At 40.8% G+C, this 14,435-nt stretch overlaps 1 protein-coding gene across 6 annotated transcripts in view; it reads right to left on the bottom strand.

Annotated features, from left to right (window-relative positions):
- Nucleotides 1–14,435, bottom strand: part of TJP2 (tight junction protein 2) — a 64,792-nt gene that overhangs the window by 43,215 nt on the left and 7,142 nt on the right. For 3 of the 6 annotated variants that reach the window (XM_019281967.3, XM_039566517.1, XM_039566516.1), the window contains exon 2: nucleotides 8,527–8,647. Coding sequence is in view for 2 of the 6 variants with exons in the window: in XM_010392998.4 (XP_010391300.4) it covers nucleotides 8,527–8,647; nucleotides 12,377–12,489 (234 nt within the window). In the remaining 4 variants the exon portion in view is untranslated. Of the gene's footprint in view, nucleotides 1–400; nucleotides 426–856; nucleotides 1,037–8,526; nucleotides 8,648–12,376; nucleotides 12,624–14,435 lie in introns of those variants that run through there. The other 3 variants (XM_010392998.4, XM_039566514.1, XM_019281968.3) reach the window with 3 other exon arrangements.

Here is a 14,435-nt window from a genome sequence, read left to right as displayed (position 1 = left end):
AACACCACTAACACATGCAATATGAGACATTGTCCAATACAAACAGATTTCATACACAACAAGGATACTTAACAGTACTGATTATCGTACAAGCCACAAACAAAGTATGAGGCGTAAATAAGTGTTTATGGCTTCCACCCACATTTTAATGGGGGTGGGGGAAGTGACTACAGATAAATTCAGTTTTCTGCATGCCGGCACGCAGACCACACCACCCTCCGCTCCTGACAGATGCTGCCTACAACTCCATAACCACATTGATCACTGCAGTTCAGCAACTGACAGTCTAAAAAAGAATAAAAGCCCGGACCAGTGAGAGGGGGAAGCAGATTTTCTTCATTAAAGTTGTGAGTCTGCTCCTCCACAGAAACTGGGGTTGTTTTCGGTTATATATACTGACCTGCACCCTGAGCCCAACCAGTATTTAAAATAAAAAATTACGTGTCGCCTTCAGGCGCCGCAGGAACCGGCCAGAGCTGCGGAGGACAGGCTGCCTCCACGCTCCCATTTAACTGGAAAAAACACAGTACTCCCACCGCCCTCCGCTCCAGCATTGTCTCCGCCAGCCCGCGCCGGTGGGAAGCGCGGAGCAAACCGGCAGTCCGCACTGAGCGGGTCCTCCCCCCTCACACGGGCGGCTTCTCCGCCCGCAGGGCGGGTGGTCCCGGCGCGGCTCGGCAGTGCCGCCGCGGCCGCAGGTGAGTCCCGCGGGCCAGAAACACACCTGTGCGCCACAGGCGCGCCCCCGCCCGCCGCCTGACCCTCCCCTCGGGGCCCACGGCCGGGGCAGGGGTGCCGGTGGGTGAGCCCGGCAGCAGGAGGAGCGCGGTGGGTGAGTGACGGGGGTGCTACCCACCTGCTCCGCCCCTGCCGCGGGCTCCCGCGGGCCGCTCCCGGCGGAGCCCTGCGTCGCTCCCATAGTAACATCGCCGGGCCCGCCGCCCGCGGCCCCGGGGGCTGGCGGTCAGTCCCGGCAGCCTCGGGAATGCTTCTCCCGCCTCCGCCCCGCGAGGGAACCGGCCGGGCCGCTGGCGAGGGGCTGCGGCGGAGACCCGCGGGGGCGGCCGGAGCCCGGCGGGACAAAGCCGGCTCTGAGCAGCCCTCCACAGAGAGACTTTGTCCTGCCGGGGCCCGGCCGCCCCCGCCGCCAGCCAATCATGCCTGCAAACGCCCCGGGAAGGCGAAGAAACACTTCCATTCTCCCTGGGAAGAAAAGAATTGTTATTCCCCATTTACAAAAATATTTATTGTGTTCCTGCCCTTGGCAGCGGCCAGTAGCTGACGCCTGTCACAGGGTAAACGGGAGTGGTGGGGCCTGTGGCCCAAGCCCGGGCAGCATTTCTGACGTGAGGCTTTCAGACAGTATCCACAGCCTTGTTCTGTCAAACAGACATGCACCAGTCATGTCCACCTTTGCTGTCAGTGTGTTTTTAGGAGGATGTGGAGGTGAAAGCCCCCACACAGCCGACGGACTCCCCACGTCCACAGCTTGGGTGAGATTTCCTTCCCACCACCTAACAGCCTTCCCCATCAGTCCACACCACTGTGTGGAAGTCCACACCACTGCTATTAATTCAGAGGCCAAATTGCTTGCTTTGGGGGCTGTAATTACATATTCTAAACAAAGCACATTATTGAGTTAACTGTTCTCAAGAGCTTGCAGAAATGAGTGGTCACTAAAAGCACTAAGGAAGAGAAGATGGGCAGAAATTCAACCACATTATATTCAGAAATAAAGACTTCTTTCCCAAGTGCTTCTGTTTTCCTGGATTTATGCTATTTTGGATGGATGAGGCAATACTTGAATCAACTCTTGGAAGGAAGAAGCTAAGAATGAGAACCAACTGTAAAGGAAGAACTTTCTTAAGCCAATGTTAAAAAAAAAAAAAAAAGGCAAGCAGCCTGTTACTTTGTATAGCCTACCCTCAAATTTGAAGAGAAAAAGCCAAAAAAAAAGCCAAAGCAAGAGCTTTGCTCTTCTTTCATCTTGTTCCTCCTCTCAGTTTTACAAGTGAGTGATATCATACAACTTTTTTGCAACACTAGCAGTCTGGCATATGGCCAAAGTCAGGACCACTTGGAAAAATGAAGCACAGGGGGCCAGGTTCTTCACACACATGGGATCCTATGATAGCTTCTGGCATCAAGAATTTGTCCATGAGATACAGCATGGCAAGGCAAAACAGCTGTCACTCTCCACACCAGTGCACACCTCTGCAAACCGGAGGCAACTTTCCAAAGAGCACTGTCTGGCAACATCAGCATAGAATGAGACGTCACAGCATTGGCAGAGAAATCCACTGTCCAGGACTTGTTAAAATGACATGACACAATGAAAATAACATGATTTTGCTGCAGACAACTACAGAGTTTTCCATGCAAGAGCAACATTTGTTTTAAGCTGAATGGCAATACACTTCTTGAAAAGAAGTGCTTATCAGACATGAGGAGGAAAAGAGAAAGGAGAAGGCACCAGATCTCTGTGACTGCAGTTTCTTAACACATACCAACTTCATGGCAGCATGATGTAGAGCACCAACCTCCTGAAGCTGCTTCCTTTCACACAGGTTCTGGCAAAAGATGAACAGCTACCACTTGGTTCCCCCACTAGACACAGCTTCTTGAGGAGTGCATGCAGTGCCAGTCAGAGCAATCTAAGGGTCTGCCTATCCTGTCCAAGGCCAAGAGGATTATTTGTGGTTCCAGACAAAAGCTGTGGCTTGACCTAAAGCCTCCTTTTGGCATGTTCTGTGACTTCATCAAAGCCACAAGGTGTTATCACTAATAGAGGCTATACTTCCCTGAGCTGTAGGTCAGCAAGCAGGGTTAACACACTAAGCTAACCTGAGGTAAGTGTAACACAGATGTGGGAACTGACCACAGTTACGCAAGCAAGATAGGCTGGTTTTCAATCCCTTGCCACAAAACACCATCTGGAAAGGGCCTATCAGTTTGTCGCCATTTCGTTTCCTACAATAACAGATGGAAAATAATCCATGGGGGCTTATCAAAATATTTCTCATGTTTGTCCATAAAATTTCTCACTTGTAAGAGCAGAGTATACATATCCTTTCTTGCTTTTTTTTTTTTCTCAAACTAAACAGCTACTCTGCCACAATGGGCATATAAATCATCCCATACCAGCCTGCAAATGTGAGCACTAAGTGGCCTCTAGTGCTCATGCTCACTCTAGAGCTTGGCCAAATACCCAGATGCTCATAGTGATGGCATGGACTGATGTAAGAAACAGTGTAGTAACGATTGCCAGGTTTCTTATCCTGCAATTCAACCACCAAGACCAAACTTTCGGGCCTGCTCTTTGATCAGGATGTCCTCCAAAGATGGATATGCAGGTAGGCCTTATGAAAAGAAGATACTGTCAGCTAAACAACAAATGAAAGGATACAAGGTACCAATGTAAACAGTGATAAGTTTCCCTTGTAAGTTAAACAAAAACAACCCCCTAACCTGCAGCTCAAAGAAGCACATAGTTTGCAATTAGATATAACCCCTCCTTCTGTCTCATCTTCTCTGAAACACCCAAGACCCCCCAGTGTGGATACAGAATACCTATAAACTAGCCAGAACTCACCTGGGACAGCAAAACAAGCAGAAGAGGGGCAAGAGCCCCAGTCAAATGATCTGATGTGTCTGTGCAGGTCCCTAAGCACCCTGAGTGTTTGGAGGCATGGCTGCATGCACATTTCACTCATTGGTCTCCCTTTGAAATGAGAGCGGCAGGCCCAGTTATAGTCAGTCCTGCAAGGGATACTGCATCATGTAGAGTAAAGGCTGGGTACCAAGTCAAAATTGTATGAACTCAGCCACAAATTTGCAGCTCTGTTCTCTGCAGTATTTAGGACCGACTATTCTGCATGTGCAGTAACGGCACAAAGCAGCAGCATCTGCAGGGAATTCCATGGAATGTTATGGAGGTGTACAGAAATTTTAAAATAACATTAATGGAAAGATTATTGGTATTAACTTTATGAAAAACATGCAAATAACTTACAGTGAACACATTTCCCATTGAGATTTTCAGTTTAAGTAATCAAGGGAGACATTGTTTGCCTACAATCACATTGAATCTATGGTCTGTGTAGCACTAATTTAGAAAGATCACTTGCTGTAGCCTGAGTCATGCAAAACCTAGGACGTATTCCATAAATTATCTACTGCTACTGTGAATGAAGCAGTTGTGCCACTTCTAGCATCCACAGAGGGAACACCCATTTCACACTACACTACAGGATGCAAACTTAAAAGAAGCAGCTGCCTCTCACAGTTACTGCAGCCAATCAAGTAAGACTGTTCTGCAACTTGCCTGCAGCAACTATGTTGTGACTCAGGTTCTTTCCACCTCCTCTCTACCATCAAGCCTCTTAACCTTGTCCCTCTGACAATCAATTTTTCTGTTTCTTTAAAGTTCAACACTTTGTGTGCTGCTAGACAGCATGGCAAACAGGCAACCTCCTTAAAGAGCTGGGAATTGATTTCTGAAAGAGATACTGGGAATGTAGGCTGCTAGTCCAGTTGCTGAACTATCTGAACAGAGATGTCAGTTTTGCTCTTGTTTTTAAGCAAGTGTTCATGATCCTGTCATGAGAGACACTGTAGAAGTTTCTAAAAATACCATGCTGTCAAACAGCCTTTCCCCCTTCCCTTCCAGGCAATCTCTTTAGACTGCCATTTGTCATCAGTCTGCAAAATCACACAAATCAGTCAGCCCAGTCCTACTTAAATGATTCATAAATCCAATTACGTCCGCTTCTTTATATAGTAAGCTGGGCCCTAACAGATTCAACCTTCAGGATTAGAGGATGTGTAGGTAGCTGACCTCTGACTCTCGAACTGCTCAGGAGCTATATACATACAGTTCAAACATGCAGCTCTACACTGGGGTTGTCACATGTATAGCACAGTAATCTTAATCTCTGTCTTGGGGGGACTGGAGAAGAGACACCTTGAATACTATTCTAGCACTTGCTACCATGTCTAGAAGTGAGTCCAACGGGGGGTCACCAAGCTGGTGGGGGCTGAAGCACTGACCCTACAAGAGCAGGCTGTGGCAGCTGGGTTTGTTTAGCATGGAGGAAGGATGGCTTCAGGACACTCAGCAGCAGCCCATTCGTGCTGATGGGAAGAGATTGAAGAGATGGGGCCAGGTTCTTAGCAGTAGTGTGAGATGGATAAGACAATAGGCCAAAGCTCAAACACGACAAGTTCAGATGTACATAAGGAGAAAGAATCTTCCCCATCAGGACAGACAAACCATGGATCCACTGCAGAGAAGTTGTACAGTCTCTGTCCTTGAAGGTTTTCAAACCCAGCTGGGTAAAGCCCTAAGCAACTTGTTCTGATCTCAATAGACGACCCTATTTTGAGGGAGAGGTTGCACTAGAAACTTCCTGAGGTCCTTTTCCACCTGAATTATGCTATCACTCTATGATACTACTAGCATCATAGAGTGATAGCATAGTTACTGCATGACTCAAGTGCCAGCTTAAAGCAGAATGATGCAATTATTTTCCTGCCCCTTGTCTCCACTTCCAAAGTACAGCTCGTGATTATGCAACATAAAGTTTTTGGCATGCAGCTGCAGGGTCTGGTCTGTTGGCTGTCTCTGATCTAGTGTACGGACGAACAGCTATACGCACTTTCCAAGTCTCAAAGCAGCAATACTAAGGCTGTTACTTTAGAAAGCATAGATGTCCCAAGAAGAAACACAGAGCTCAACATAAAAAGCATCCCACACTTTGTACATATTTTTTATGGGGTAATCAACAGTGTAAAATCCTCTGTCACTTATGAGGCCACCTATTTTGATGTTCTGAAGAGCAGAATTATTTTAAATTTTTTAAACCTAGACACAGATTTACTGAGACACCTCAAACTGATAAAAATTTTAAAATGTAGATAGTGATTTAGAGCAAGAAGCAGCACTGTTGTAAGCGAATCGTAAACTCAATTTCAAGTTCGCAAAAAGTTTTGAAACACTGTTACATGCTGAACAACTAGGAACAGCACTAGACATTAACAGTATGAAATACAGTAATGTATACATATATTTATAATGTAATGTAATAAATATTTTCCTCAATGTTTTGGACAGTCATCAGTTCTACTAGATTTCACATTACAAGTTTATTCTACTTAAAACCAGAAGACTGCTTGTTTTGTTTGTTGCTACTTTCTTTTTGCAAAGAATATGCCAATTAGAAAATATAGATGTATAGCATATTCATAGGATAGATAAAACAGCATGAGAATATTCAGAGGTGTTTGATAACAGTTAACAAAAATTATAGTTGGGAGAAAAAGAAATACAGTCTATTTCTTCTAAACACATTTTCATCTGAGCAATGTTTTAAATTACACTGCAGTTCCTTGAAAATTACACTAGTAAGGCAAGGAAATGAAATTGTTTGACCTACTGCTAGAGAGCAAAATGGGGTCTTAACAGTGACTCTGCTTGAGCACACACACACACCACCCCCATCCCCTCCTCTACAGACTGTGCAAATTGAAACAACTTTCCTTGGCATAAGCACTTTGACCTCTACTACTTTAAGAAGCTACAAAATCTAGTACCGTTATTCTAAAGAATGAAATAACAATGTAGTTTAAACAAATCCAAACCACAGAAGTGTTTACTGTTTTTCTCCCCAAACACCATACAAAAATGTGTATCAACACTTAAAAGGAAATCTCTTCCCCAACCCCAACTTGTTCATTTTAAACAGCAGGCACATTCTGTTTGAACATTCATTTTGCTTACATCTCATTTCCTTCCTCTCTTCTCCATGTTTCTTGATTACTCCTGGCAAGGCTGTGAAACAATCCTCTGCTTTTAGCTATTTATCTGCCTTTCCCCACTAGAAGTCAAGCCCTACAACATCAAAAACTTCACCATGGTAATCAACTGTTATGGCTCAAATTAATTAAGACAACGCAATAAAGAAAACAAAGATCCTATTCTCATGGAGATCATTATCCTTATTAAAAACAAGCAAAAGAATATGCAGATTACACAAGACGTAACATACACAAAGATGTGTTACTTTTTTTTTTCTGGTATAGGAGTTAATTTAAAAAACAAATCTCCAGACAGCAGTTCTTCAGCCAAGTTAGTTCTTTAGAGCATGAAAACTATGCTTCAAAGCTCTGCCTCTCCCCATCCTATTTATACTGGCAAACCTCCTGCTGACGAGCTTATTAAGAAACAAAGCAGTTCTGCAGCCCTATTCAGTAACAGCAAGGTCCCAGCTAGGGTACTAATGCCCACTTTTGGGTGATGTTTTTCACAAATTACTAAAGTGAGCTGGCAAGAGTCCAAAAGTGAACAGCAAGAAAAATCAGGGAGAAAGCAGATGGATGCAGCCATACCAGTCATTCACTTGCCATTTCTACAACTCCTAGAAGCCCACAGACAAAGCAGCTGGATGCACCTTCTGAGCCATCTTGACCTTGCTGATAAATGGTTCTGGAGTTTCTTTTGCTAAGAGTTGAGGTTGCTACTATCCACATTCCCTGGTGTAAAGTTTGCATACCCTACCACTGAAAGTTTTTGTTTTGAGGAAAATGTCAGAGGCTGCTGGAGACCTCAGCTGAGACATTGCTGCCTAGCTATGTTTCACTGATATTCTCAGATCAAATTTTCCCTCTCTCCCAGAAAATAAAACAGAGAAGTAGCTTTGGCTAAGTATGTCACAAATTAGAAAGTCAGAACAATAGATATGCACGTTTCTAAGTAAATTACTAAAGCAGCAATAGCTATTCATCTAAAAAAAGAAAGTTAAGTCAAGTATAATTTTGCAAAACATCAGCATAAAAACCTTTTCCTCTCTTAAAATCATCATCTGTTAATGACTTACAAAAACAAGCCAAGCATGTTTGATCAACACATAAAACTAAGGACACTTTTTATAGTCCTTCTGGAAGCACTTGAGAAAAGGTTTCAAAAGCAAGGTTAATATGCCAAAAGGATTATATTTACCTTAATGATGTACTGTAAGAAAATATGCAGCAAAACAACTCTCCCTGTGTGCAGCTATTCTGTTTCTCAGGACTGAGTCACTAAGCAACTCCCATTAATATAACCCTTTGTGCTTAAATAAAGTAATTTACTTATCCCCAAGTCCATGCTAAATATTTATATTTGCTGAAGACATCATCATAGATTACATCCATTCTTTACCAATGTTTAACTAACAGCTGAACTAGTACAGGCCTGTGCATTGTTATTTGCATAACTTTAGCAGAAGATTGACTTCATTGCAGAAACCTCTCCTCTTCTGGAGGCCTGTTGTACATCATCAAGTTTTCAGCAGATGTGCATGTAATAATTTTAAGTTTCTTTGGGAATTCAAAATAACTAGATCTAATTTCATGTAACTCTATTAACTACAATTTCTTAAAACCTTGTAAAAACATAGTCAAAAGAATATACATCTTAGCTAGCACATGACAAGAATACATCATTTTAAACTAATGGCCAGATCTAACTGATGCAACTTGACTAGTCACCTTGGGAGGAATGATGATTTTTGAGTGCCGTTGTCTACTTGCTGTGTGATGCTTTGGGCTTGATGTACAGCTGTGCTCCCAGTCCCACTCACAAGGAGACGGCAGTGCAGTAGTTTGCTCCCTGAAAAACAAAGTTTCATTTCAGTCACCTATAACCACAAAAGAGTGATTGTGAAGCCTGGACCACTGAAGTCCTAGAGATAAAGGGGATATAAAATGTATTTCCCTGATTAGTTTGGGATGCTTTAGCTTCCCTGGCAACCAAGTGGAAATAGTGTTTGAAAAAAGGAGATACTCAGCAATATTTACACACAAGCCTGCATGCAAAGCAATCAATGTATTTTTGCCAATGAAATAGGATATTGACAGGAAGCATACTTATAGTTACTTTGTTCCACTGGTACTCTCCACAAACCACCTGGCTTTTTGTTTCAATTTAGTTTTAGTCTGATTGTTTAGCTCGCACAAGACTGTACACAGGAAAGCTAGTAACAGTATTGTGTCTTGAGCATAACCTCCGTAAGAACAATCAGATACATGCGCTCCAATGACATCAGATGGTAACTTAAGAACTTAAGTTGCCAAATGATAGAAAGGAAACAATTCCCAGTGTAATCTTCTGTCCTCCTTCCCCTGCTCAACAGGCTTTAGCTACCCCTCTTGGACACAAGTAGCATGTTAGCTTCCATTCAGCATCCCTGTCACGGGGCTCCCCCTCCCCCTGACCCTTTGGTTGAGTCCTTCATTACCCCTGGTAGGAAAAGAGAAAATCAATGGTTTAACTAAGATGCAGAAGGAACTTTTGACAGAAATAGAAACACAAGTCAGTGGTTAGGGTTTGTTGGTGGCTTTTGTTTTGCTTTTAAAAGAAAACCAACATGCAACTTGGTAATTTTAAGCAACTCAGTAATTTTAGTTCTTCTCTCAAAAACATCTTTCCAAAGTGTTCCATCTTCAAAGAAGGATATAGCCAGACTTCCCTAGAAAAGTATATTAGCCATACTTTTAGCAAGTTTGAGTTTGTTTGCTTGTTCCCCCCACCCCCTGCGATGTATAGATGTTTTTTCATTGTGGTTTATACTCCATTAGCCTGAAAGATGGAAGAAAGAGATACTGAAAGAATTCTGCAGAACTTCCCCAACTGTCTACAAGTCTCCCCCAGGTTTTGATGTGTCTTGTGTGTGACACCCACTTCTTCCTGAGCACAAATATAATGAGGTCACAGGTTCGAAAAAGCAAAATTAAAACTTCTAAAATATTTAAAAAATACACTTTGGTTCAGATTAACTTTTTAAAACATGCAACAATGCAAGCATGACATCACACCTTGAAACTAGAAGGTTATTTTCCCCTTTCTCCCCATGCTCTTCCAGCATAAAAGCATCTTTATAAAAGTAAATTACTGTTTTAAATCAAGGCATGATTTCAGAAGTTGCAGAACCAAAAGATGCTTTATATGAGTTTATGTGACCACCAAAGAGCAGCACAAGCTATACTGTGCATTATGAACAAACTTCAGCCTTCTTGTTCCAGGCTGTGCACAGAATACTATTCTGAAGGCTACAGAAAAGTCACACAAGCAAACTAAACCTAACTACCACTGCTGCTGTCATTTTCCCTTTCTCGAACTTTATAAAAATCAATCTGTCTGTCACAGAAATCACATCACTATTCCAAGCAAAGATGAAAGTAGAAAAACTTAACTCTGTAATGTCTTCGATATGAAAATATAAATTAGTATCTTAGCAAAATAGCATATCTGCCTTTCCGGCTTTCTTTTGCACAGTAGTCTGGGTTTTTAAGCAGAATTCTTACAACTTTCAAACAGTGGCTCTGGACCTAGCATCACACTCTAGTGTTATTTTTTATTTTAAGAGATGTTTAAGAAAAACAAGTATCTAATTATGGACCTGGATTTGTGCAGTAAGGAGCTGACAAATGAGAACCCCTATACCCTATATTCAGTATTAGATTTCGGAAGGGGTCTCATTATGTTACAAATTTTTTCTGTACACACACACTCACACTTTTATGACACTTTTATTTTTTTTAACAAAGAATGTAAGCTTGGTTTACTTTGCCACTATTGCTGGTTACCAACCTTTCATTCCCTGAAGTTTTTAATAAAATACATAAAAGGGATCCCTATTACAGTTCAGTGACAACAGCTTTTCTGCTTTTCTGAAACTGTTGGAATGGCAAATCCAAGCATAATCCAAATACATCTTAACCAGCCTGAAATTCCATGTCTAACAATTACATTAACTAAACCTCTCCCTGAAAGTAAGGAGTTGTCAGAATAAGAATGCTGGAAATATAAACAAATTTTAACAGTGTGTTTTGTACTTTGATACTGACTAATACTCAGTAGTAGATGAAAGACAAGCAATCACAGTTACAAAAGAAATAGACATTACAGTTAATAAGTTTCATTTTTAGAGGGCTTGATTCAAGCTGTGACTTTGGCCAGACTAACCCACTTGAAAACCAAGAAGAATTCTACAAGAATATATCATTACTTTCCAACACAGCTTCTCAAAACAGCAGGAACAATCATGTACCATTTTATCAACATATAAGGAACAGCTGAAAAAATCACGGAGATTCGCATGTTGATATTTTATATGGAACAATCAAAGGAAGTCACAGTCTAGGACACTCTGCTGTCCTGAGTCCAAATAGACTGTACTGAGAATCCCTTTTAATGGGCAAGTTTTTAACAAAAAGCCCTACAAGCACTCATTAACACAACACTGGAAATTTAAGACCAACCTGAACAACACTTGTGTTAATAAAAAGGCACAAAAGTGTATTTTCTAGACTAGCTTTTGTGGTTCTGGAGATAGATCTGAAAGAAATATATAAAAATCATATGGTTAATAGTAGATTATTTGCTTTTACTGTTGCTACCAGCATTAAAGAAAGCGCTTTTGCTGAAAAATTGAAAGATAAATCTCAATTCAATTATAGTCAAACAGCCACAATTACAATCAAGTTTCTCTTTGAAGTCTTGCTTACACAGAACTATTCCAAACCAATAGAAACATACTAATTGGTCTTGGACAAAAGCCTCTCATAGTTTGCACTCCTCTGCAAAGTCTGAAACAAGGTGACAGCATTCTATTGTATTACAAAAATACAAGAGACCAGACGGACTGTGAAGACACCGATCCATCTGTTCTACTCACACAGGAGCAGGTGGGAGAGAATGACAACCCCGTTTTCCACACAACAGTTACATACAGAAGGATTTTTCTGAAGCCTAATACTCAAGTTGTGTGGTACAAGAAAGCACTCTGGTTTGTTTTTAACAAAAATCAGAAAAACTTGCTTGAAGGGAAACAGCATTCCTAAGTATCATGAACTCCTGCTTCTTAACAGAGAAGTAAAGTTGCCTGCACAGACGAAAGTGTTTTTCTTTTCTCATTTTAGAAATTTCTTCTCTTACAGATAAAAATAAAAATATGCATATTTTTAAATGGGGAGACAGGAAACACACACATACATCAGGTTAGTAGCAAGCAAAAAGTACAAAATAGCCATTTCATTTTTGTTCTGATGAGTATACACATGTTTATCCTTTCTCTTCTTCAGCAAACTCCTGATTTAGAAATAACACCATCTTCTAGTTATTCCTCTAGCCAAGGACAAGGAGTACAAAGAAATCTCTAATGAAACTGCTAAGTTCAACCACAACTGCTGAAGATACAGAGCTTGGAAGGTACAAAAAAAAAAATTACCTGTTTTATAAATAACTCTCCTCTTTCTGACAACAAGTTTTAAAAATGCATGATTCAAGGTGAGCACAATTTTTCCCGTAGTTTCTCACTGATTGCTTTTTAACACTTACCCTGGATGTTGCCACAGATTTGCATGTCTACCCTCAGGAAGCAGTTCCCTCTTGTTAAGGGGAGTAATACCTATCGCTGCTTCTAAAATAGTTATGTACTTCTTGTACCGCATCCTGCCTTTCTCAAGAGTTCCACCAAGCTAAGTTATCATCCAAACGCAGACGCTGCAACTGAAGTAATGACTCTTCACTTATTTGAAATGCTGCTTTTTAAAACATGCTGCAAGTTTGAAGTATAAAAATAATGCTTTTTTCCCCTCTCCCAGGCTTGGACAGTTAGTAGAAGAGAGAGAAGAACCAAAGAAAAACTCCTACCAGATTCCCCAGAAACGTCATTGTTATGTAATTCGATATTTGAATAAGACACTAATGAAAATGATCGAAGAGACAATCATGGTTCTAAGCCTGGCCGGATAATGCACACTCTCCAATTGACTAATCCTTTGCTAAATCTCTGCTGTCTGTAATCTTTCAACTGCTAATGGAGCACTAGGTAACTTCTCTGTCAAATCCATCCAGGGAACAAAAGAGACCTGCACAGAAAACTTGAGACCATTTTAGAGAGTGACAGACAAAAATAGCTTTTGCCGTAACTTTTCTCACCAGAAAGCGCAAGAAAGGTCTCTACATTAGAAGTGTCATGAGGGATTTATCTGATCTACTCAGAAAAGGCATGGAGAAATACTTCCTTATGTGTCTTGTACAGAATTAAGAAAGCTAGTGACTCCCATTATGATACCTACTAGTCATTCAAACGTGCCTCACATGATGCCAGAAGCCACATCCCATGTCAAAATTGTTCTAACCATGAGGTAAGTAACTGTGCGTGCCAAAGACCTCAGGTATGGACTACTAAGGTGGAGACAGATGCACATGTTGAAAGAAGTAACAGTGACTTTCGGAAACATCGCAGTGCTGTCAAATTGCAATATTCAAAGAGATGTACTTAATTGCAAAATTAATTAAGGAAATGTTGATGTAATGCTTCTTAGATAGTAAGAAATGAATGCTTATAAATATATATAGTTACATATATAAATATTATGCACTTACGCAGCAATAGAGATAAAACCTTAGAAAGAAGAGATGTGACAGGAAGACTGAAGCCTAGAAGTGTGCATATTACTTATTCCCAAGTATTATTAGGCATGTGTGTATTTCTGTTGGGGTTGTATCACATTGCATGCGACTTACTTAGAAACCCAGAAGAAAGCAGCTAATTTTCATTTCTTGTGGTGTAAAATATTTAGCTTTTAACAACAAGATTTGTATAACTGTCTCGAGATCCTACATTACTTACAATCCTGCATTAGCCATATTTGGTGTTTAATATTCAATCACATTTGTAGGTTATGTTAGCACATGTGCACACTGAACTATCTCAAGTAATTACTTAGCAATCCATGTGACTGATCTCAGAAGAGCAAATTAAAATCAAGTATTTTTTAGATTCAGGAAATACCACTACAATTGTCAGAGGAAAAAATAAAATTCACCTACATAGTTGCAGGCTGATAAGGAGTATGTAGTCTGAAATGTAGTGATGTGTTAAGTAAAATAATATATTAAAACCACATGAATTAATTAAGCAAAAAATTTCTTCTCCAGGTCCAAAAAAAAAAAAAAATTCACTTAACTACAACTTTAAACATCTGTACACAAAGCATTAAGAAGCTTAGGAAAGCAGAGTAGTACTAGAAGCCCGAAAGCACAGCTAACGTCATTAAGCCAGCATGCATCCTGACTTCTGATAGCTCTATCGTAAAGGCAGTACTGAGAAGGAAAACACAAGACAAGAAGTGAGCAGTTTTTGACAATTCCAGTATTTAAGAATCTTCTGACTGTAGAAGTTCATGACAGTTCTATTTTACTCAAAAGCAGAAATATTTTGATAAAATCCAGTCTTCCCTCAAAGTTGGTTTCATTAACAACTTCAGTTACCAATCACCACACTTTGTCCTATGAAGTTTTGATATTTCTTTCTGTCCAGCCTCTCCCTTAACACTTTTTTAACTCTAAACTTTCCCCTTATATATCTAAGAAATAATTCTTAAAAAAC

Source organism: Corvus cornix, chromosome Z (assembly GCF_000738735.6).
Source record: "Corvus cornix cornix isolate S_Up_H32 chromosome Z, ASM73873v5, whole genome shotgun sequence".
NCBI lineage: Eukaryota > Metazoa > Chordata > Aves > Passeriformes > Corvidae > Corvus > Corvus cornix.
Note: the sequence above shows the minus strand (reverse complement) of the source record. Positions and strands in the feature narration are given on the sequence as shown.